The sequence below is a fragment of the Grammomys surdaster genome, unplaced genomic scaffold, assembly GCF_004785775.1.
Source record: "Grammomys surdaster isolate TR1022 unplaced genomic scaffold, NIH_TR_1.0 123861, whole genome shotgun sequence".
NCBI classification, from domain to species: domain Eukaryota; kingdom Metazoa; phylum Chordata; class Mammalia; order Rodentia; family Muridae; genus Grammomys; species Grammomys surdaster.
The window spans coordinates 2976-28508 of NW_021619004.1; the positions used below are offsets into that span (position 1 = coordinate 2976).

The 25533-nt window shown below is 42.2% G+C and overlaps 2 protein-coding genes across 2 annotated transcripts in view; one reads left to right on the forward strand and one right to left on the reverse strand.

Annotated features, from left to right (window-relative positions):
* LOC114636396 (cullin-1-like) overlaps positions 1–5091 on the forward strand; it is a 7373-nt gene extending 2282 nt beyond the window's left edge. Inside the window, exons 4-8 of the mRNA XM_028784511.1 lie at positions 2046–2093; positions 2172–2254; positions 2701–2806; positions 3543–3656; positions 4581–5091. Of these exons, the coding sequence (XP_028640344.1) occupies positions 2046–2093; positions 2172–2254; positions 2701–2806; positions 3543–3656; positions 4581–4661 (432 nt within the window). The 3' untranslated portion in view covers positions 4662–5091. The remainder of the gene's footprint in view (positions 1–2045; positions 2094–2171; positions 2255–2700; positions 2807–3542; positions 3657–4580) is intronic.
* Positions 5092–9535: 4444 nt separating this feature from the next.
* Ezh2 (enhancer of zeste 2 polycomb repressive complex 2 subunit) overlaps positions 9536–25533 on the reverse strand; it is a 53953-nt gene continuing 37955 nt past the window's right edge. Inside the window, exons 9-20 of the mRNA XM_028784510.1 lie at positions 22184–22275; positions 20507–20747; positions 19290–19459; positions 18797–18891; positions 17795–17835; positions 17256–17381; positions 16088–16266; positions 13027–13122; positions 12161–12242; positions 11281–11361; positions 11039–11123; positions 9536–9864 (exon numbers count right to left, since the gene is read on the reverse strand). Coding sequence (XP_028640343.1) covers positions 9804–9864; positions 11039–11123; positions 11281–11361; positions 12161–12242; positions 13027–13122; positions 16088–16266; positions 17256–17381; positions 17795–17835; positions 18797–18891; positions 19290–19459; positions 20507–20747; positions 22184–22275 — 1349 coding nt within the window. The 3' untranslated portion in view covers positions 9536–9803. The remainder of the gene's footprint in view (positions 9865–11038; positions 11124–11280; positions 11362–12160; positions 12243–13026; positions 13123–16087; positions 16267–17255; positions 17382–17794; positions 17836–18796; positions 18892–19289; positions 19460–20506; positions 20748–22183; positions 22276–25533) is intronic.

The window sequence follows — 25533 nt, forward strand, 5'->3', positions numbered from 1 at the left end:
TTGAACTCACAGCTATCTACCTGACTCTACGTCCCATGTGCTAGCTAGAATTAATGGTGTGTGCCACCACTACTGTCCCTCAGAATGCTCAGTCACTGTCTGTTTCTCTGTCTCTCTCTCTCTCCCTCCTTCTCCCTCTCCGTGTGTGTGTGTGTGTGTGTGTGTGTGTGTGTGTGTGTGTGAATTCCTTTCATTTAAACAGTTCTTCTTTAAGATAAGACAAAGTCACATTCTGTAGGTCTGAAATCCTCCTCCAGCACCCCAGGTTCCGGCTCTCTCACTTAACCAGCTCTTACTTTGTTTTCAGCTAGATTTTCAGAGATGAAAATTTGACTTATTTTTCTTACTATTCTTCCCATTAGTCATGTTCTTCTGCAATATCTTTCAAAAAGCATAACATTTCACCTAACATAAAGCTGATTGTTTAAGGTGTTTATTTATACAGTCCCCACTACTATCCAGTTCTAGAACATTTCCACCCCTTGAGAGTAGACCCATAGCCATTAGCAGTGACAACTCTACCTTCCCACTTTGCCCATTAGCCTCTGTGGGCTCTCCTACTCTGGACATGACATAAAAGTGGAATCCAGCTATATGTATCTTTCTCCATTGCCTTATTTCACTTAAGTATATGCTTTCTGCAAAGCTTAACAGGTGTCAGTATTGTATTCCTTTCTGTGCGTGCGTGGGTGTGTGCTCACATTTGTGTGTAGACATATGTATTTGTATTCACGGGTGTTGGGGACTAGAAGTAGACGTCACTGTGTGCACATCCATTTTTTCTTTGAGGCAGCATCTGTCAGTGAGTCTGGAGCTTATCCATTCAGCTAGGCTGCATAGCCAGGAGGACTTGGGGACTCCTTCACTTACTCCCCATAGCACTCCAGACAAGGATTAGCTTTCACATGAGTGCTGGGGAGCAAATGCATGATTTTAAAATTTTTTCTCATTCACTTTATTTTTTGTTTGGTTAGTGTTTTCTGTTGTTGTTGAAACAGTCTCCTGTACTCCAGGATGACCTCAAACTCACTAAATAGGTAGAGAATGGCCTTGAACTAACTTATTGTCCTTCTGTCTCTATACACACATCTGTATATCTGTAGTAGATTACTGGCGTGCTCCACACCTGTTTTTATGCAGTACAGGAGATTGGACCCAGGGCCTTGGGAATGTTAGGCAAGTACTCTACCAAATAAGCTGTAGTTCCGGCCCCCATTTTATTTTTTAGCTGACACATGTAATTACTGATCAGCACACTGTTATACATGCATTTTTTTATTTTGATGAAACATACTTTTATTTTTTGCTGGCTGCTTGGAAGGGCTGACAGGTCTGCCTCTTTAGTCTCTACTTGGCTGTCTCCTCAATGCCACAGCAGCCTTTCTACTTTTTTGTATTACCTTATGATAGGGTCTTTAGCTGCCGTCCTTCAGGCCTCAGTTCATAGCTGCCACTTCTCTGACAGACCTACCTGTATGTCTCAGAGCAGCATGGGAGCCTTCGTTAAGAGTGGAGGTGAGGAAGTTAAGTGCCCATGAGGCCTGATGGTGTTGGGAATCAGCCGAGCAGCTAATGCCTACAGAGAAGAGCTCTCAATGATGCACTGAGTTCACTAAAGCCGGGTTGGCAGCAAGTCAGCTGTCATGGAGTCTCAGCATGTTCATGGATGCAGTGTGACTTTGGTTCTGCAGGAACTCCTGTTACTTTCTTTGCATATTCAGGGCTGTAGTTTAGTGGGAGAACACTTGCCTGCCACACAAAGCCTTGTGTTTGATCCCCAGTGCCACATGAATGTCTTGTGAACCTTCAGACTTGAAGTGAATCACTTCCTGTAGATTTCATTAAAGAAGCAGGCCACATACTGTGTCCAGTGTTTATGGGACACTGCGTCATTGCCTTTGTGGGTGGTTCCGGCCATAAAGAACAAGCCATGTCACTTTATCTGGGTGGTTCTGCTTTGGGGGTGACCATTCCTGTGAGTTTCTGGGACAGGCACTGGAAAAAAGTGTTCTTCCTCCTTGCTCATCATCTTTCTCTAATTGCAGGACATTTTGGCACAAGTCCTACAGATTTTACTGAAGTCAAAATTGCTGGTATGTTTGTATACTTTGTGTTGAGCTAGAAGAAACCCTTTCCCTGGGATATGCCTAGTAACAGTTATTTTCTTCCAGGTCTTAGAAGATGAAAATGCCAATGTTGATGAGGTGGAATTGAAGCCAGACACCTTAATAAAGTTGTATCTTGGTTATAAAAAGTAAGAAAAATCTAATAGATAGCTACCAGTCTTACCCCCTGGCACCGGGTATACTTCAGGATCTGCACGAGCCAGGGGAACTGGACTCTGAACAGGCGTGCTGACTGCCTGCAGTTCCTCAATGCTCCTTTGTTTAATGCTGAGTTTGGTTTTCTCTATTTTGAAAATAAGTCTTGAGTGGCTCATATGGCATGTTTAGACCTTTATTTTGATGTTATTACACCTCACAAAATTGAGGGGTCAAATGTCACTTCAGTCACCGCTCTATGGTAAAATTACATAGCATTGGTGGAGGGGCAGTTCCCAGGTGGTTGGTAGAAATGACAAGAAATGATGTACAAGAGATGGGTGTGAACCACCTGCCCAGTCTAGGGAGGCAAACCATGCAGCTTTGAAAGACAGGAAGCAGACTTTTCAATGACCTGTTTCCTCTGTTGTCTTGACAGTAAGAAATTGAGGGTTAATATCAATGTACCAATGAAAACTGAACAAAAGCAAGAACAAGAAACCACACACAAAAATATAGAGGAAGACCGCAAACTACTGATTCAGGTGACTGACCCATGTCTGCACTGTACACGTAGGGCAATGTATTGGCCTCTGTGTGCTGTAACTTGGAAAGGGTTGCCAGAGTGACACAGTCCAGTGATGTCAAAGATAACAATGCCTGAAGCCAGCACATTGGTGTCTGAGGGATGAAGTATTTTACGTACCAAACAAAAGTAGTCTAATCTTCTTGCCTAAATATTGGGAAACAGATAATATATGGCAAATTAAAGAAACAGGAGAGTGGGGGCAAGGGTGGGTACCTTCTATGGCTTTAGAGATCCACTTTTTTTTCTTTATTCTTTAGTGCTTTACAGTTGGCCAAAATATTTAAGATTTACATTTAGTAGCTTGAATGCATATTTTGTCTGCATATAGGCACATATAGGGCACATGTGCATGACTGGTGTCCCCAGAGGCCAGGAAAGGATGCTGCATCTCCTGGAACTAGAGTCAAGAGTGTTATGAGCTACTCCTGTAGGTGCTGAGAACTGAAACCAGGTCCTCTGGAAGAGCTTAGTACTCTTAAACCACTGAACCATCAATCTCTAGCCCCTTGGCTAAAACATTTTAATGTGTGCTCTATTAGGGTTGAAACATGGATAGAGCGGATTCCTCTCTGACCTGTAGGATACTTGTGACCCTAGCATGCAAGTAGAGCTGAGGTGGTACAGGCTGCCTTGAACTTTCATGCTCGGCTGTTAAAGCTCTAAGCGTGTGTTTTTCCTTGTTGATTGTATAGGCGGCCATCGTAAGAATTATGAAAATGAGGAAGGTCCTGAAACACCAGCAGTTACTTGGTGAAGTCCTCACTCAGCTGTCCTCCAGGTTCAAACCTCGAGTCCCAGTGATCAAGGTACAGGAATTACAGAGCAGCAATGTTTTCTGATTGTTAGGAAACCTGTAGCAAAAGGATTAATGGCTGTTTAATGAAAATGGGAACTGGCTTACTCATACAAGAAACTTCAACAAAGGAAAGTCAGCTAACTTCATTCTCGGAGTAAATGTAAGAGGCATACATATCATAAATATACTTTTAGAATTGATATCCTGATCAGGATTAAGTCACAGGCATCCAAGATGTCACATGTTCCTCCTCTAGTCTCACTGTGTTTCTCTGGCAATGAGCTGTCCTACAGCCTTGGCTGGTTTTGCCTGGTGGAAGTAGGTACAGAGAGTGATCTCTGCTGTGCAGCTGAGAACTTGCCTGGCAGTTTGAGAGGACTCATTCTGGGCTGTATTGTTAGGAAATATTTGTCCATTTCTGCTGCCATGCCAGGGACATACTCCCCTCTATCTAGGGCACTAATTATCTCATTTGCCTAGTTTCTGCTGGCAATAACTCAGCAGGCTTTTCCTTTTCTGAAACTACTTGGGTAAGCCTCAGCCACCGGAGAACCCAAGGATAGCAGTGTATGGTGAGCCCTCAGTGGTCAGGAGCTATTAGCACCATGCTAGCATGTGCTTCTGACCTGTGATGGCAGAGTCCTGCCCAGAGGCAGCCGGGCTTTGTTAAAAAGGGAGATTGTGACCTAGATGTGCTGGAGCCCTTGCCTTCTTAATGCGTTCATAGGGCAGTTTGGAGGAGGTTGGGGTGGGGGGGGTGTTTCAGAGTCACCCACAGGTGTTACTGAAGGCATTCAGGACAGTGACAGGGTTGAATTTGCTCCCTGCTGAGCTCAGTGGAGGGTAACTGGTAAGGGTGACAGACCTCTTTCCTGATGATTATTTGCATTTCTCTTCCCCTTTAACTCCCTCTTCTTCCTAAAATAACGCCCAGAAATGCATTGATATTCTCATCGAAAAAGAATATTTGGAGCGAGTCGATGGTGAGAAGGACACCTACAGTTACTTGGCTTAACCCATCTAGCAGGGTCTGCATGACCCACAAGCAGATAGTTCCAGTGAATAAAATGGAAACAACTCAAGTTCATAGCAGCCAGCCTGCCGCCATTTGGACCTTCCTTTTTAAAGCTGAGACCACAGTTCCCACCAGCTGGTCTCAAGCTTCAGAGGACTGCTCAGGACTGCCGCCTTTCAGTCTGTAAACAGACGCCAGTGCCCTTTACCCTCACTCAGACAGGGGGACCGAACCTTCCATGCTGAGGCTGCATGCTACCGCACTAAGTCAGTACATTGGCTCCCTGGTTAACAGCTGTCGTCTGAGGCAGCACACGAGAGCGAGTCTGAATGGACCCACGTGTAATCTGCTATGAAAACCATTTGTATAGTGTGTTTCATTTTTTTAATGTGTGAAAATAAAGAAAATTAAAGGATTTCTGTACAAGTTGCATTTGGTTTTGTTTTAAGTTTTACTAATTTCTATATGTAAATAAAAGATTTAATGATTGTGCAAGTGTATATTCCCAGTGTCTTCCTGGAATCCAAAAGGGCTGCATTCTTTGGATTGGAAATTAATTTTTAAAGCCCTCAATCTTTTTTTGGGCACTGACCCTTGTTTTCTGAGACTTCTTCAGTACCATGAGTATGATGTTTTCTAGGTGATGACTCCAGATTGCTGCTATTGACTCTGCAGGGACTAAATGAATACTGAAACAGGTGTAGAAAGCAGCTGGTCTGTACTGCCACAAACTGGAATATGGAAGTAGAACCAGCATGGGCTCATAGCCTCCCATTTTCATACCTCCATAGTCCCAAGGTCCATTAGTGACAGCTACTTACTAGCTGGTTATGGTTCTAATCTGTAAGAGGCTGCATTGGAAACTCCCTGACCACCAGGGAAGGTGGTTAGCCCTCTCCAGTTGTGCGTGAGAACTGAGAATCTCTCTCATTCCAGGTCCCTCCTAGTGAAGCTTTTCCAAGGAGGCTGCCATATTCACCCCAGGATGTCCCAGGAAGGAGGGCCCAGGCCAGGGGTTGAAGGCTCTCATCTTCCTCAGATCCAGTCCAGCCCAGGGGCATCCTCAGACCTCCAGGGGACTCTGTCACAAGGCACTGCACCGACCTTTGCTCTCAATCTCCATTTCCTGGCTAAAGGGCAAGAGGAATGCAGAGGAAGGTGATGGATTCTTCACACGCAGTCTCAGCACTCATTCCACTCTAAGGATGCCCTCAGGGTTCTAAGCTTACTTAGCCACCTGTAACCAGCTATCCCTAAGCTAAAGTCTAAGCAAGTGAAATTCTGAAGAGCCTAGCACTAAATGCACTTAAGTTCCCATGCTTTATTTTGGGGGTAGGGGGACACAGTTTACTTATCACTCTCAGGCTTGCACATTAGGCAACTTATGTACCACTGAGCCACATTGTTAACCCTTTGCTTTGACATAGAAATGTGTCTAATTGGGCAGCCCAGGCTGGCCTCCAACTCGTGATCTTGGTTGGTTCTGCTTCCCCAGTGTTAGGATTATAGGCATGCTTCATCATACCTCACTCCTCCATGTCTCATAGTATGTCTATTTTTCAGTCTTAATAATTAAGACTCTCAGTATATAAACTAGGTAAAAAGCATTCCCTCCACCCAGAGGATCCTAGAGCTCCACAGACACGATTTGAAAACTCTATTTTGCAAACTCTGAATAATGCTCACAGCTTGCTTGACCTAACAGTTCATTTGTTCAAATTATACCTGAAACAAACATGCTGTTAGAAAAAAGTACCATGAGCCTGCTTTAAGAATTTGTCTTAAACCCATGAAGAATAGGGAAGAGGACAAGCAAATTTGGCTGGAATCTCTTCAAATGCTCCAGGATCAAATGTGCTTCTAGGTAAGTACACAGGACCTGGACTGCAGGCTTGGCTAGGGCAAGGGCTAACCTCAATTTCAGATTGCTGGTAAGTGAAGAGTGTTGGTATGTGTCCATTCAGCTTCCTGCTCTGCTGCCATTCTTCCCTGCCATAATGGATTCTCATCCCTGTAGAACCCAAGTAAGCTTTGTTCTCTAAATCAACTTTTGGTTGTAGTGGATTATCACAGCGAGAGAGAAATAACATACATTTTTAACTTTTGAGGCTGTAAGGGCTAGGCAGGCAGATGGCCAGCCTAGGATACATGGAACACCTTGTCTCAAAAGGAAGGAAAAAAAAAAAAAAAAAAACCAAAAAGCCAGGAAGGTGCAAAGGAAACTCCAGATATCCAGAAGTGAGCTCAATGTGGACTATAGGTGGGTTTCTGGTAGTTAAAAATCAGCATTCCTCAGGAACTTGTTAAGCTGGTCCTCCCCAGCCCCCACCCCCGACCAAAATGAGTCATTTCCTGTATGGTGGAGACATAAGAGCTCATGCCAGCCTCCAGGCTCCCTCAGTATCACAAGTACCTATTACACATTTCAAAGTCCATGCTAATCCTGAACCCTTCTTGCCTCCCCCTCTACCCTAAACTGTCATCACTTCATTCTCCTTATAACCCTGTTGTTCTGTGTGCCCCACCCCCTTCCTCATTCGGTCAATGCTTTTCTCAACTATGTTTTCTCTATTCTCTTTCCTGTGCCATTTTAGCCCTGGCCATGTTCAATCTATTTACTCTCTCTGTGCTGGGCTCTTCCAGATGCCTCTGGCTGTTCTTTCATATCTATAATAAAAACCATAGCATGGGGTGGTCATGTCAGTTTTTATGCATCTACAAACCTGAATTTCTACCCCATACTAATATGGTGACAGGATGACTGTAAAACTATTTAGGATAAAATCTAGGTTATACTCAAGTATGCCAGTTTGGGCCATGAGTTGACACTGCCTTGACAACTAAAACTTAAAAAACAGTGTAAAGAAGCAGAACCTAGATTCAGGGGTCTACCCATTCCGAAAGAGATGATTATAAGTCTGTCCCTTAATGCTTCCCCAAGTCCTGGAGTGAAAGGGGTGGGGGGAAGACCAAGTACAGGGGCAAAACTGGCAACTATTAGAGCAACAAAAGCTTACCTTTTAATCTAAGTGTTGGTTTGCCTCCTGCAAATCAATGTTCTAGTCTGAAGACAGGACTCAGTGGTTAAGAGCACTTGCTTGTGCAGCCCTAAGACACCAGCACCTAAGCACATAAGGTAAAATGTACCTATAATCTCAGTGCTGTGGGAGAGAAAAGGAGGGTCGTTGGGGCTGCCCTTTACATCTGAACTATTGGCTATGTATAGATTCTCGAGTATGGGGAATCAGTCTTTAGTTGTGTAACCCACTTCTGAACTTACTGAGTTCAGAAGGATGGCTCCAAATGGTTGTAACACAGATGGCCCTAGTTAATCATTGCGGGCCAAAAAGCTAAAGGGATAGACATGAATGTGTAAAAGTTCTGATGGCACTGGGAGTCAGGGTGAGGGTAAGAGTGATAAGGATGCAAAGAGTACATGTGTGAAAATGAAAAACTATTACTTAGGCTGGAGAATAAAAAGGCTGTCTGTCTGGAAAGGGCTTACTCTTAACTCGGGACCATCATGCAGTGTCAGTGTGGCAAGCCACTGCCTTTGTGGGAACTTGATGAGAGAGTGGCTACTGAACCAGCAGGCTCTTGAAATTTAAAATATTAAGCATTTTACAGTGTTTATTCCCTACTGAACATCTCTGCCTAATTTTCCTTTTAGAAATATATATCTGAGGTTAAAAAAACAAAAGTAAACCAAACCAAATACCTTTACAGTTCATGCAGCTATCTGGTGGCAGACCTAGGAAGACCTTTGTCAAACCAGGTGAGCACAGGATTATTTCTAATACCTACCCACATAGATCTACATATGGCCCTCACCGGAATCATTTATAACAGGGTGAAGTGTAAAAATAAATATTTCAGTCAGAATTAACAGAATGCTTAAGGTCTTTCAAATGTTCACAATCAGACTGTCCTGATGACCTGCCAACAAACTTTAATCACGTAATTTGTTAGTATTCATAGCAGTGGCCAAAGGCAGAAATCAAAGTCAGATCTTCTAGTAGGTAAGGATTAGGTGATTTCCAATACTGAAAAACAAAGTGCTTCTAGGTAAATAAGTACTTTTTAATATGAACTATAAAATACCTTGAACTTGACAAGCAATGACATGGTGTTTTTCCCAGTCATCAGTCTGGAAGAGGCGATATGGACCAGCTTACCTGTGTATCAGGCTTTGCGCAATCCTCCACTATACCTGGGCTTCAAGCTGACTGGATCTAACTAGAACTGACGCTTATCAAATCAGTGAGAGGATTTAGTGGGGGAAGGCACTTGCTGTCAGGCCTGATGACCTGGTTTTGAGCCCAGAGACCCACAGTGTGGAAGGAGAAAACTGACTCCTATAAATAGCCTGTTTTCTGTTTTTCTGAAAGGTCTCACCAGATATCCCAGGCTGGGTTTGGGTCTCCCACACAACTTACAACCTTTTTGCCTTGGCTCTCCAAGTACTGGGATAAACCACACTTGTCTGCCTACCAGCATCTGTAACTCTGTCTAGACTATAGAATAAGCTATGTAGGATCTTAGATATAACCTAGTCTGACCTGTACTTTTTATACATGGATAGCAGATTGGAAGGTTCAACAGCTTTCCCGAGGTACAAGCTGGCTGGAACGTTTCCCACCATCTCTTATTTACTGACTTGCCTTGCTGAATGCCCAGAACCTGTGCCAGTGTTGTTCACTCATGTCTTCTAAAGACTAACAGGCAATACTAACATTGGATCTAGGCAACCACTGTACCAGTATGTTTATTAGTTATTAAACATTCACAGACAATGGAAAAACAAAGCTAAGTTGTGTTTTCCCACAAACTATAGTCTTTCTAGAATCAGTTGGTGATATTCTATGACAAGTGACTCAACAACAAGTTCAAGTATTCTTTATTCAAATTTGAAAAATGTACCATACTGCATTATTGCAAAAATTCACTGGTACAAAACACTTTGCAGCTGGTGAGAAGGCAATAAAAAGTTGATTTAAAAACTCATTACTATAAATTACTGTTACAGTACTTTGCAAATTCAGAATTTCAAACTGCATTTCCTTTTCCTAAATTGCCCACAGTACTCAAGGTTCCTGAAGCTAAGGCAGCTGTTTCAGAGAGGAGGGGAAGAGGTAGTAGATGTCAAGGGATCTCCATTTCTCGTTCGATGCCCACATACTTCAGGGCATCAGCTTGGCTGTATCTGAAAGAACATGAACAAGACATGACTTTCTGTCCAATATCAGGAAAACCAAGTCTGCTGATAGAGTGAATTATGTCTCTAACACACACACACAGCCGGCCAGCTTTAGCAGCTGCATACATGAAGGGGAGTCATGCCTCTGTCACTGGTCACCTGCTAGTTATGAGGTTCCTGTGCTAGAAGCATTCTCCAGACCTGCTCAACCCTCCCTGTGCCCCTGCAGCACTCTGCTCTGAAAGGCAACTCTACTCTGTGATGTCTGGGTCTAATTCGAAAGCAAAACCGTGATTTGTAAAGAATGGCTAATGCCAAAGAGCACCCCCCTCCATCGACAGTGCTGATTCAGAAAGTTATGCCAAGACAAGCTCTGAGGGTCCCACTACTGGAGAAGCTGGACAGCTTTGCTTCAAACCCTGGGCCATTTAGAGCAAGAATGAGATAAAGCCACTTGCGGTGACCTCTCTAGGAGATCCCTATTCCAGTTCCACAGGTTTCAGTTGGTTCTCTCCAGCTGTGCAGCTAAACTGGTTAACTGGTTACATATAACACGCTCCCCCCCCCAAAAAAAAAAAAATTCCACAACTGAAGTTTCTGGGTGGAATGGAATGGATATTCAACCACAAGAATTCTTTAACTAGTACTCCTTACCAGATCACATTTAAATGACTGTTTGACACTGCCAGCCTGATCCTGCCAATGGAGTTATACACTGTCAATGGTTAAGAGTAGCTTCTTCAGAAAGAATCCAGTGACCACAGGGTGTTCACAATTAAAACAATGAAGATGTGAATGTGCTACCAATAAATGCATGCTACACCACTGAGAAGGTGTTGCAGAATTCAGATGTATAATGTGTGCCATGAGGTAGAGATTTAATTAAGCCCCAGGGGTCGAAGTCAGTTATATCAATAGCACGGTGCTGGATGCAGATTTCTGCATAGGTTTTGTTAATTTTTTTCAAATAGAAATTGTATAATTAATTCATGAGAACTACACTGAGGAAACATGTAACTGTCTACCTACTGGTGCCCACAACAAATAGTGACTGGCCAGTTAAAAGAACGCCCCATCCAATGATGGCAGATCTGTCAACGAACTTAAAAACAGCCTGTGACCCCAGCCCCACAGTATAAGGGAAAGCCCTTAGATAATACTAAAAGTGTATTTTACCAACCTGTAATCAAAAAACAACTCTTCACCAGTCTGGATAGCCCTCTTAGCAAAAATGCCTATTCTGTGGTCACCATTAACCATCATAACTGCAAAGAGAAAAAAATTGGGGGCAGTAAGCAGGAAGACAGGCCATAAGAGGTTAATCGACTGTACAAGTACTCCAGAGGTACTAAAGTTTGCTTTCACTTGGCTGGAAAAAGGGAACTGTTGCATCAATCTGTCAATTCCAACTTAAAAGCTTACCTTTTGCATAGCAGTTTGGATTTACTGAATGATTAGCAAAACGAATTTTGTTGCCCTTGCGGGTTGCATCCACCACAAAATCTAAAGAGAAAAAACAGACAATCCAGTGACTTATTTTCAGTCATAAACCAAGGTTATTATGGTTTTAGAAATATACTTCCTCAGGTTTGACTTAAAAAGCAAGTAAAACATCCAACTTCATCCAATATAAAAAATGTCATTTGGAAGAAAATGCTCTTCTAGATTAAAGCAAATCCTTGGTTGTTAAATCTGGCTCTCAAATGCCATGATTTCTCAATTATATACTGCTGAGCAAAATATGGCCAAATTTCTCTGAGCATCAGGAAGCATCAATGGCATATTGACATTGAAGATTACAGAACATTTTCATTAACAAAATGTGTTCTATTTGGTCTGGCTGAAATTTTGCTGATGTGTGTTGAGCACACTCATTTTCACAGGTCCCTCCCACAGACACAGGCTGCGGCTGCGGCTGCTTTCCTTCTCACAATAGATGGGCAATATCCTCAGGCCACAAGGTGCTTTCAAAATGCTCATCCTCTCAGGTTACATACTGAAGATGTGTACTGCCCACAAGTTCCAGAGGACATGAGGCAAGCCACAGCAGTGGGGGACAGTGTCCCCTCATAGCCAGAGCATGAGGCAGGCCCATCTGCAAGTGGTTGGGACTCTAGATTATTTCCTGCACACAGCCATTCTGCTCACTGGGGACTTCCCCTCTCCTTACCAGTGAGCAACACACCTCTGAAGCTAGGCCTGCTGATAAATACCAGGAGCTATTCCTGCAGACAGATGCCCTCGATCCTGGAATTTTGCTGACCTCTAATTTGAAAACCTTGCCTTCCAGCTCAGAACATACCATTGTTCAAGTTGAACAGAAAGCTGCACATGTATTTGTCATACACTTTCCCTCTTCTGTCTGCTTCATCCTGAGAAATGATCTACAAGGACGACACAGGAGGAGATTGCATTGGAATAAGTGGTCAGGACTGTAAGAACACACACGAGCCAATTCAGAGGAGTTTGGTTCCTCTTGAGGATATCAAGGAGTAGCTAACTTTTCTTCTCTATTTAGCGTGTACACAGTAAAGAACTTATGGGGGAGCGCTTGTGCACTCATGCCTTGGTATGTGTGAAGGCCAAAGGACACCTTATAGGAGGAAGTCATTACTCTCCTTCCACCACGTGGGTCCTGGGATTAAACCCAGGTCATCAACTCGGCAGCAGGTGACCTTGCCCACTGAACTGTCACACCAGTCCAAATAACACTTTTAAGAACTCCAAATCAGAGAGATCTCTATGTCCTAAACAATATGTCTAGAGAAAGTGACAACAATATTGCCTTTCTGCTGAGTAAAAAATGTAAATTGTGATTTTCTAAAGCTTTGTTTTGGCTTTTTTCCTAGCCGTACAACTAAAATGACCAAGCTAATAAAGTTATTGTCTCGGGGTCCCCATGAGCTCGCCTGCCAAGTAACTAGGACGAAATATACACAGCAAAACTCCTATCCCTTGTTCTCTAGGTAATAAAAGCCAAACATGACTAGAAATAAAGCAGTCTAGCTAATTACTATGTAAACCAAAACTTAAAATACAAATAAGTCCAGGCTAAAGAGCATTTAGTATTAATCTATTCTAAACTTGGCCTTGTTGAATGAAATCTATCCAAAACAATGCAAGTTGCTACTATAAACCAGTCCCCTGGAATACATTAGTGTGCCTTACCTCTCCACAGTATTCTGAGATGAATTCATTTTTCTGTACAGGATCTTTGATAAAGATGCCCCAGCCTGCCACGTCCGACGGTGCCAGCAGTAAGTGCTAGAGAGTAAGCAGTCACATGAGCACTGAGAGCAGGGCACAGGAGGCTAGCAGTCTGCAGGGTGCAAACAAGTTAGCAGAGGTAACCTCAGACCGACCGAGGGGGATCACTAGGCTCCCAGGTGGATCTCATAGGTATAAAAGTTGCTGAGTGTCTGGAAAACTATTAAGGTAATATTTCTAAGTAGAATTCAGGATAAATATCCTCTTCCAGGAAAGACAAACAAGCCTCTCCACCTGGGGTAGTGGGTACTGCAGCAGGGAGGCGTGTGGATCTGCTTCTCTCTCACTTCTGTTCAGTCCAGCTCTGAACTTGCTTTCAACCATCGTCCTCCAAAAGGCTCATATGCCCCAGCTTGTGGACTGATCCCCAAGAGGCAAGTGAATTGTGAGGCTCTGAACAACTGAAGAGCAGTCTCATGACAGACTCAATTTGTTGGTATTACTGGGAGGTGATGCAGACTCAGTGAGTGGGGGTTGGAGGAAGTGGTCCCTGGTGGTGTGGCTTTCACATGTGTCTGTCTCTTGTTCCTGAGCCTTGCTGGGTTCCCGCTGCTCCTGTGCACTGTGGATCGAGCGACTGTTGCCCACCACTTGCTCCCCTACCATGATGCTTTGCCTCACGACACACAGGCCAGTAGCAAGAGAAGCATGTGACCATGTGCTGAAACCAACAGCCAAAATCTTATCTCCTTTACATTGTTTTTCTCAGGCATTCTGTCACTGTAGCAAAACTAAGAAACAGCATTTCATTTTTGTATGTGTGTGTATAGTATTTACATGTGTGGAACATTTGCAGGTTAATGAACATCTTCAGTTATCACATCTATGCTCACCACTTCACTTCTTTGGAGACAAGGTCTCCTTCACTGACTGGAGCTGTTTTATTTCAGTTAGACTGGCTGGCAATGAAACCCCAGGCCCACCAGTCTGTCCCACAGCCAGACCTCCAGCACTGAGGTTATCAGTGCATGGCCGCCACACCTGGTCTTTAATGGGGTGCTGGTCATATGAACGTCATGACTGTGCAGCAAGCTCTTTACTCTTGGTTTTAAGACATGTCACTATGAGGCCCGTGTAATTATGCCCTTGAACATGGGCCTCCCATCATACTCTTAACGAAACCAATGAAGGTGAGCGCACCAACCACTCTCCCCTTGATCTGTCTCTGTTTCCCAAAGTACATTCTTTTGTTTGCTCAAACTCTTAGCACATTGTGGTTCTTCACTGGTATTTATTCCTCCGAAGAACCTGCCGAAGAACCTGCCGTTTCCTCCACAGCTTTCCTCTAGAAACTCCTCATGATAACCCAAAAACATCCTTATTATGAAGGATATGGTGATTCATCAATCCCACAAAAGGCCAAAATGACTAGCACCAAATATGATAACTTTTCTTTATTAATTTATATTTTGCTTTTTGTTGTTTGTTGTCTTTCGTGAGAGAGTCTCTCTGTGGAGTTCTGGCTGTCCTGGAACTCCTGTGGAGACTAGGGTGACCTCAAACTCACAGAGACTGATTGGCTCTGTCTCCTGAGTGCTAGGATTAGAGGTGTGTGCCACCACTACTTGGCAACATAGTAACTTTTCACCATGGCTGTGGTGCATCATGCTTCACTCAGAACATTCTTTTGACCTTTAAAGGGGTTCCTGGATCAGCCAAGCTTTTCTGAGCCACTCTTGTCAGGTGAACTTGCCAACCACTTTCCTGATCAGAAACAAAATTAGCTAAGTAGTGGGAACAAGCAAGTGAATGCAGGTGTAAGAACTATATGCATAGTGTTCTATTTCTGACAGCTAAAAAATGCCATAGAGAAAACATCAGCATGAGCATTCCTGCCCACTCTGTGAACAAGCTGAAGGAAGGGAATGGACATCCTACAGTGGCAAATATGGCATCAGGACACAGACAAGAGATGTTAGGTCTCAGCAAATGTGCCAAAGGAAACTGAAACAACATTAAATGGATGACCTAAATGAATATGCACCCATCTAAAGTAAAATGATTCGAGAACATTCACTGTGCTCAGCTAATCTAGATCAGATCTTCCATGAGTGTTTTGCCTGCATGTATGGATGTGCACTAAATACATGTCTAGTACCCACACAGTTTAGAAGAGGATATTAAATCCCCAGAACTAGAGTTACAGATTGGTGTGAGGCATTGTATGGGAACTGAACCTGGGTCCTTTTTGGGAGTGGCTAGTGCCCTCCAGCCTCATCACCCTACTCTTCGGGACCCTCTTTGAAATCCTGCTGTAGGTGGAACTATCAGCTTCTCTTGGCCTTTTTTCTTCCTTGAGTCTTTGAACCAATGCTGTTCAGTGGTGGAGATATTGTTACTCTGTGTCATGCAATACCAACACCAATATACAGCTCTGACGAATTAGCTCATTAAGAAAACCAAAGAGAAGTCTGCAGAACATGCTGAACTTTTGGCCAAGAGAATGAAGGAAGCCAAAGAAAAATGCCAGGAACAGAATGCCAAAAGAGATAGACTATCTTCACTGAGAGCTTTTAAGTCTGAGTCTAGCCAAAAATAAGTCTTTAAGAATGATAAGTGATCAGACCTTAAATCAGAGAGACACACACATGCAATATCCAGAAAATACCTGACTACTTTGCTTTCATCAGTTGCACCTTTAAGGGTCACTTTTATTTCTTATTCCCAGTTAGACTCTCTTAGACCATCAGTAAACAGCCATCTTCTGGAAGATGGGGATGAAGTCGAGCTGCTAGTGGAGGACTTACCTAGCATGCACAAAGCCCTGGGCTTAGTCCACAGCACTATATAAAATCAAGCATGGTAGCATACACCTATAATCCAGCATTCAGGAGGTAGAGGCAGGAGGATCAGAAATTCATGTTCATTTTAATTTTACATAGTAAATTTTAGGAAAGCAAAACTTACACAAGACACTGTCACAAAACCAACAACAAGGTTTCCAGACGTAACTGTTATTTACCTTTTTAGAGCCCCGCTGAATGCTACAGTTCTTGCAGGACACATTTTTACTGTCCCAATGGTCAGCAGCTCCACACGTGAGACAGAGGTCAGGGTCACACTCTCGGACAGCCAAGTAGCATGGACACTGCTTGGTGTTGCATTGTGCTTTGCACCGGCATCCAGGAAAGCGGTTTTGACCTTTAGGGATAAATTTTGACATCATCACCACCATATTCAACTATCAACATCATCCATAATCCTTTCCAGGAAGGTTGTCAATATCTTGTTGAGCACATGAGTCACTCACTTAAGCCCTCACAACCTTTCCCTTGCTATTCCATGGTAGCCATGAGGAAATAGGGAACCACAAACAGGAAGCTGATAGGGCTGAGAGAGATCACTGCTGGGTTTTGCTGTCCATTTCATAGTTGTTAAATATCATATGAATTTAAAGTCCTACGGTTAATTAAACATGTTAATTAAAGGGAGGTCTTGGACTGATAGATATCCATAACCCTAGACCATTCCAGTAAGCCTTGGTTCTCAACCTGTGGGTCTTGACCCCTTGGACAAACCTCTCTCCAAAACACATATACATTATGATTCATAACAGTAGCAAAATTATGAAATACCAACAAAAATGATTTTATGGCTGGGGGTCACAACATGAACTGTGCAGCATTAGGAAGGTTGAGAACCACTGTAATAAAGCATATTTCTAATCCATTCTTTGGTATCCACGCTTTGTGTACAGCTTCTTGAGTGATTGTGAAAACCTACTGCGCCCTTACCTATTTCCCTTCATTCTGATAACCAAAACCCTCTTAACTCTCACTACTTCTGATACCCACACAAAAGGAATGGGTAACTACTTTTACATTTTCCTTACAGTCTATGCCTCTTTACTGTAATTCAAATGACCAAAGAGAAAAACAGAAAAATCCAATCCATTACTACAACTCTGCCTAACTTGTGCATGAGCACACACAGTCACATTGCCCAAGAGGCTGACTAGACATTAGCACAGTACAGGGCTCAATAAATACTTGTAGAATAAGCAGCTTTCCTAAAGCAAGCAATAAGAGAGCACTCCCAGTCCTTATGTCTGATTTAAATCACCATTTTGAGCTGCTGACCAAAAGCCTATTCAGTTCTCATGCAATTGCACCAAAGCAACAAATACTTACACTCTGAACTACATTGACAAAACTTTTCACAAAAATTTTGTGCTATCACACAAGGGCACGAACTGTCACAAGGCTGCCGTGGATGGTCACAGGGTTGATAGTTGTAAACATGGTTAGAGGAGCCGTCTGAGTAAAGATAACAGCACGCAGCCAATGAATCCAGGGAGACGGGAAATGATCATCACAATTAACAAGACATTCTTCCCCACTCCCTCTGGAACATCCTTGACTGGCTGCCTTTACTGAAGTACACAACACTCCTGTGGAGAAAAAAATCACCTCCCACCCGCCAAGTGCTTAAACACGTGGTGCGCCATTTCAGCCCCACTTCCAAAGTTCTGCTTCTCACTGCCTCACTCCATCAGTTCACTCTCGCAGCAGTAACTGCAGATCAACACACACCGTTCATTTAAACTGATCTGCTAAGTCAAAGTCAATTAAATCAGAATAACCAAAACTTCATCCAGTTTCTATTCTAAAACAAATGAGGACAAAAGACGTTTGGGGCTGAGGATGAGGTTAGACGGGAGGATGCTGACCCTTTTTCAGTTGTATCTTTCTGCAGTGTGCAGCCCACAACCTGCAAAAAATAGAAAAACAAAGTTCTGTGTGAGGTACAACAACTGGCTACAAACCTGAGTCCTGTTTAAGTGGGCTGTACAATAATTAATGCAGTTGTGCTGAAAAGACTAGCCTCTATTGGTTTGTCAGTTCAGTGTGACTCAGGAACCTGCTCTCAGGTTACTGTGTCATGCCCGGAAGCCTGACCACATTGCCTGGTTAAGACTATAAAGGCCTTGTGCATACCTACTGATTTAGTCATGTCTGAATTATATGGATACCAATACTTTCTATAATTTTCATCATCACTAACTACCCAGTTGAACTGTATGGTAAGAAATTGTTCAACCAAAACCAAAGCAGTATCTAAAGCCCAAGATTTCCACTATTTAAAACGTACTACAACACAGTCAGTGAGCATATCTAACAGCAGTCTTACCACTCAACACATCTTATTTTAAAATTTGAGGGTTGAGGCAGGTTTCCTTGGCTCTACATTTACAAAAGCATTCTGTGCAGTTACTCACTACAAGCCTTTGTGAGAGGTAAAACCCAGACTTGGAGAAGCCTCACTTTGAATATCAGAATGTAATGGCACACACTTAGAAAATCCAGGCTCATAGACTAAAAGACACTTCTAAACACTGGCCCAAGAAGCACAGCAGAAATACATCTTAGAACATTCTACACCAAATGGCTAAAGGAACTATTTATGTAACTTTATTGCAATATGGTTTTCTCAACCAAAATCCAATGTGATAAAACAAAATTTTTATGACTTGATATGCCAACTATACTGAAGTGGCTGTATATAAAAACTAACAGTAACCGTCAGGGAGAATTGAGATTGCTCTATGTCTATGGTAGCTGTTTAGAACCTTTTATATAATTATTCAAGTGAAATCTGAGCACTGTTCTTGGGGAGCCCTGCCTGCAGATCGAGCCTCACTGCTTTCCTAAGGGCTCCCCAGCAGACTTACCGATGTTTTCTTTTCTTCTTTCTCGGAGGAGTGTCCACATCCTCAGTGGGAACAGGCGCTATGATACTGGACTCTTTGACTCTAAACTCATACACCTACACGAGAGGCAGAGTGATATGGACACTGTGGTTTAACGGAACCATTCCATGCTTTTGCATGCTGGAGAAATGTTTTGTCTCTCCCATGACACTGCCAGTGTATGGACTAGGGGTAAGACACACAGTAGAAATCACTATTGTTCATCACATTGGGAATGTAGCTAGATTTAAAGTCTGGCCAAATTTCAATTCTATTTACATGTATCACATCCAAATTGAATTCTAAACTAGGGAAATTCTGAAACACAGCTAAAGAATACTGATTTAGTTTTCTTAAGGGAGGGAAGAAAATTAATTCTTTTCAGAAGATGAACAGAATGAAATCCAGACTCTCTATGTCTAGACCATGAGCACATGTTATCCCTGTGTTTAGATCTCTGAATACATATGCTTACCTGTCTACATGTTTTGGTCCCAATTAGCCTCGCAATGGCACAGAAGTTATCGTAGTAAGTACCAATAAGGACTCTAAACATGGAGGCTTCAGCACCACTCCACTCCACGTTCTCAGGAGGTTCGGTATTTGGCTTCATCTTTATTGGTGTTTGACACCGAGAATTTGCTTCTAGAAAACCAAACGTTAACATCAGTCAAGAAATGACCAAGGGGCTGGGGAGACAGTTCAGTAGGTCAAAGCTCTTCTCATGCAAGCATGAGGACCAGAGTGCAGGTCTTCTCAACCACATAAAACTCAGACACAGCACAGCATGTTATCCCAGTGCTCCTACAAGGAAAGGAGAGACAGAGACAGGAGACCCTCCAGAAGTTCACAGGCCAACTAGTCTAGTATATTCAATGGAAAAACAACCAAAAGGTCTTGTCTCAAACAAGATGGACAATAAGGACCCATCCCCAGGATGCTATTCTCTGACATTCACATGTACACCATGGCACGTATGTATATACAGACACATACACAAAGATGACTGAACAATATGAACAAGTAAAATTCAGGGTATACTAAAGAAAAGCAGAAGGCACGTAATTGTATTTTAGAATTAGTAAGGTTAGAAACAACATCACAAACATCCTATCACACTTGCCAAAGAACCCAGAAGTTCTGCTCCCTTTAACACAGACAGAGTCTATTATCGGTGATGGTATTGTTTAGAGTTGAAAAGTAAATTTCAACCAATAAAATATAAACTCAGCAATAGTACTAGTTTTCTTTTTAACAGAAACTACCCATTGGTCTTTAAGATTAAAACAGAACTTTCTCAGTTCCATCATGCTCCATCAAAGAAAGATGGAACAGGGGAAAAATGGTACAAACAGGAAGAACAATTGGATCAGACCTTCCAGCAACCCAGACAGATGACAGGAGGTACTCTTGGGAGACAGCGAGAACAATTCAGTTATGCCGTACTGAGAGAACTCTCTGATCTTAGCCACAAAAGGGGAGAGAGGTAAGGGCCCTAGAGAGAACACATGGAGCACACAGCTCATGCAGAGGATCTGAGCTTGGTTCCCAGCACCCATGTCTGGCAGCTCACACCTGCCTGTAACCCCAGCTTTCTGTACCTACTCCCATTAGATAATCTTAACTCTCAGAAAGTTAAACTTACAAAGCAATAGTAACCCAGTGACAACAGAGTTATCAGATGTGTCTTACCAGAGGAGCTGGAAGTCTCATCCTTTTTCTCCTCTTCTTCTTTATCGTTGTTCTCTCCCCCAGTTTCAGTCCCTGCTTCTCTGTCACTGTCTGTATCCTTTGACTCCAGCACACTGATGGTGGGGGTGCTGGGTCTGCTACTGTTGTTCGGAAGTCTTCCTCTTCTGCGGCCCCCTGGGCGTTTAGGTGGTGTTTTTATCCGCTCAGCAGTAAGGGCAGCAGCAAACTCCTTAGCTCCCTCCTGCAAAATGAAAAATGGAGGCATCAGAGTAAAGTTCTAAATCTCATTTTGGTGGAACAGAGTAAGACAACACTGTGTAACACAAGTTGATCGAGACTCTACAGTGTCCATATCACAGTCACTGGATATCAACATACCCAAATATTTTTCATCTGCTTTTGATAGTTTTAAGATTTCAGAAATATAAAAATAGATTCAATATTTTGCTCGAATGATGCAAAATCAGGCAAGACAGTTCTACATGGTAAATTTGTAAAATATGTTAAACTAAAACAGAATAAATAAAAGTATGTTTTGAAAAATAAAGGTATTTTTCTCTATATATACATACAGTAGATTTAAAAGAGAATCCTTTATCAAAAGACACACTCAAGTGTGAATCAGACTTCCTATCTCAAGGCTTAAAGTAATACATACCTCTTTAAAGGTACTATTTAAAGAATACAAGGACACAAAACATATACATGCATGACTTAGTCACTTCTGATCTTACTATTAAAGCATCCAATATTTTTTCCTGTGAAGGATGCAAAGCCACAGGAAGACATGAAAGAACTTTTAGGTACAAGATTAGGGTTACATTTTGCATTCTGAAGTACCACAATCCAATCTCAGAAAGTATAAAACAATGGTTAGAGCATGGTTTGTAAGAGACCACAGAAACATTTTAGATGAGCCAATGAAGTTCTGCCTTATAAAGAATATAAAACAGTGCTCAGGAATTCCTTTATTTTTATTTTTATTTTTTATTTTTTTAGTGGAAATAGAAGAGCAAAGTTTGAAAGGAGCCAACAGTTTTATACTTCACTCTACAAAAACCAAATTGCTTAAAAATAGGATACCTTCTGTAGGTGCCATTCATTGAATCTTCTGTCCAAAATCCAACAGGCAATATATACCACTTAGTTCCTAGGTAGGAGTGGCTTGGTTCAAAGAGGGGAAATGGTAAAAAATAAGATAGTACCCGTAAAAAAACAACTTTCCTGCCTCATATTTTCCTAATCCCTTACTCCTAATCTCCATCACTTAAAAAAAGAAAATCTGTTTGGGATCTATGGTATACCTTAGACTATAAGTAGCCTAAAACATTCACAGAAAGGAAACGTCCATGAGAAAGACTTAGGAATGTCTGCACAAGATTACTGAGTTTCTGGTGTTTAAGTGGGCTATCTATACCTCATACACTCATAAACTTTGTGGAGAGTCTTTGATCCTAAGAACCATGAAACGTTGCTGAAGAAATAACACAATAAATAGAGTAATACAAGATTAATAGACTATACTGTGCAGGAGACAGCTATGAAAGACATGAGGGTAAGAACACTGCCTGTCATATGGCCAATGTAAGTATGGATCCAGACAGCGTTAGTGCTGGCTTTACCACCTCCACCAAAGTTCTTAAGAGCCCTCCGGAGTAACAAAGCACTGAATCTCACCAGATGCTGATAACACTGTGGTCCACAAGGCTTGTTGTCCAGAGCTGTTTCTGTGTTCTTCCTCTTATATGTGTTGGGTGTTGCATGGAAGGCTGTAAAATAGGCACAAAGTATCTGAATATAGCTATAAAAACTTATTTTTATTTCCCCAGATCCATTTGAAAATCCAGTATCTTCTACATATATAGTTTATACAACTTCCCTCCATGTATCACAGGGTATCTTCCTCCAACTTTCAAGAAAAAACGTGGTAAACTCTGGAATGATTCATAATTCTTATTTTTCTTTGCAAGTACGATCAATGGGCATAAAGTATGACTATAAACATTTACTTGAGTCTTTAGTATCTCCAACAAGTAAAAAAAATAGAAAAACCCAGCCTTCCTAATTTTATAAAAATATTCTGGCATCTATAATTTCTCCATATAAGGAGGTTTACTTTCACTTTGGGGGCAGGGGTGGGAAGAGGGGTGGGATAGGAGGGTGGACTCCTTCCCAGGCTGACTTTGAACGCATACAATCCTCTAGCCCTGCCTCCTGAATACTACAGTTATAGACGTGTGTCACTCACTACACCCAGCTCTGACAGAATTACTTAATTTCTAGATGAAGGATCAATTTATTAAGCATGAACTAGAAAATGGTTCTACTTATAAAATCTCTAGAGAAAAGAAGCTCCAATAGCTGGAACTAAATTCTAGGGTGTGTTAACCAGTTGTTTCCTCATGTAATGGAAAAGGCCAATGCTTAAAACTAACTATTCGAAATTATACAACAGGAAAAGGACCTTAATTTGGCTAAAAATAAGTGATATTCACAGAACCATGTGGAGTTTTGGTGGCGGTCTTCTTTAGAAAGGCCTTTTTCATAAAGGCTTCTCTCCATCTTCTCCCATCAAGTACCAGAGATCCAATAGCTGGACAAAGGTTTAACCATTGAGCTAAAATCCCAAGTTGTCCCCTCACAAACACACCATTTTAACAAGCACACCTTCTTAACAATGGTTGGGACTTTTTTTGTTGTTGTTGCTTTGGTTTAGGGTTTTCTGTTGCTGTTTGTTTTATTTGTTTGTTGAGACAGGAATTCTCTGTGTAGCCTGAGTGTCCTAAAAATCACTCTATACACAGCAGCTGGCCTTCAATTCACAGAGATGCACCTGCCTCTGCCTCCCAAATGCTGGGATTAAATGTGTGAGCCAACATACCAAGCAGTTTTTGCATACATACAAAGTTTTGCTATGTAAGCCTAGGCTGGCAATCATCTTGCCTCTGCAGAAATAATGCTAAGATTATATATAGATAGTAACACCACTTATTCTGATATATTTTTGAATTTGTCAAAGAAAGTTATTCTTAAAATACTCTTAAAGGAGGCATCAAGATGGCTCAGTAGGTAAGGGCACTTATCATTAAGTCTGATGACCTAAAACTCAATCCCTAAAATCTACATGGGGGAAAGAGAGATCCAACCTCAACAAGCCGACTTCTACATTCATACCATGGCACACATGTGCCCACATACAAAGTCAATCACTCAACCAATGTCAAGAATAAAGGCTCACGGACAGAAAAAGATACTTACAACTGAGAAACAGACCCAGGGGCTGGGGCACTAGCTCGGTGAAAAAATAAATACACATTCATAATAAGCAATGAAAAAAGTACTATATCTCAAAGCAGGGAATCATTTGAACTTCCCCATAAACGATACTGAAGCTTTTAGAGAACTATGTAAATGGGGAAAAAGTTGGATCCATATTCATACCAGAATAAGTTCTAAAGAGGACGATACTGAGTATATGTGCTTTCTAAAGCAGAAGTGGGTAAGATGGGGAGGCTCCCAGTGGACAGTGAAGGTGCCTGCCATCAAGCTTCTCAGCCTGAGTTCAATACCCAGACTTTGGAAACTTGTCCTGACCACTACAAGAGCACCACAGCAAGCATATCCTTCAGCCTCCAAAATAAACAAAGAAACCAAACAATAAAAAAATAATAAAGAAAAGCTTAAAAAGTGTGTAGGGAGCCGGGCGGTGGTGGCGCATGCCTTTAATCCCAGCACTTGGGAGGCAGAGGCAGGTGGATTTCTGAGTTCGAGGCCAGTCTGGTCTACAGAGTGAGTTCCAGGACAGCCAGGGCTACACAGAGAAACCCTGTCTCGAAAAACCAAAAAAAAAAAAAAAAAAAAAAAAAAAAGTGTGTAGGGGAGGGGCTTTATAGTCTTAAAAATGGGGAAAGGAAAGTGATACATTTCTTTTTAAAAAATGTAACTATACTTAGGGACCTTTTATTGAACAAACTTTAACAATTCATTTCAAGGGAGTTACTCAGGGCTGGGGAATTACTTCAGTAGGGAAAGTGCTCACATAGGCAGGAGTGCCTGACCTCTCGTGGCAGGGTGTATCCAAGAACCAGCATTAGGGAAGCAGAGAAGGGGAGGTTCCCAGAGGCTTGCTGCCCCATCGACCTACACAAAAAGCCGAGTTCCAGGTTCACTATAAGATCTGTCTCAACAAATAAGGCAGGGAAGGATAAATGACAAATAGAACCTTTCAAAGGTCATATGGAAACCTACCTATTACCATAAAAGTCCCCACTCTACCACCCCCAAAAAACCTCACACGGAGTTAACATAGTTTCTCTATAATGTGGCAACAATGCCTCTAGTAAACTCACAGGCTCCAAGTGCTAGGAAGAGGTTACCTCCTTTGAGGCCCGCAAACATTATATGCTATTGCCAATGCTGTTGATAAGACCCTATTGCTGAAGATATCACACACTTGAGTTATAGAACATGAAGGTATCAGGCTGACACTGAATTGCATATTTCATCCCTACCAGTGAGCACTGATAGTGCTGGAAGGTGCTATGCACACTAATGAAGGAGAAAAGTAGTCACTAGCCTTCCTAGCTGTGAATGCTGCAAGATGCAATAAAAACCGGCCTGGCAAGACCCGCACTGCTGCAGTAGTGTCATCAACACCATGAGAGTAGGCAACCACTTTCTGATTGGATTTAAGCCCCACTCCACAAGATGATACCTGTATCTGGCATTATTGTTGGGCCAAGAATCTGTGGCTAGACAAGTCATGGACCCTAGGGAAGGAGAGAGCCTCATACTACTATTCTTCGAAATGGAGACAGTATTAAATCAATTGCTAATAACAGCATTATACCCACAAGTTAATGCATTTCTTAACTGTTACAAGAGAAACTTCTATTTATAGTACATGGTGATTAATATAAAGACCCACAACTGGTCAATGTGCAGAGAATAGAAGACTGAGGAGTGTTTAGGCCTAAATGGGATATCTGTATCACATGCTGCTGGGTGTTTGTAGCATATGCATTTAA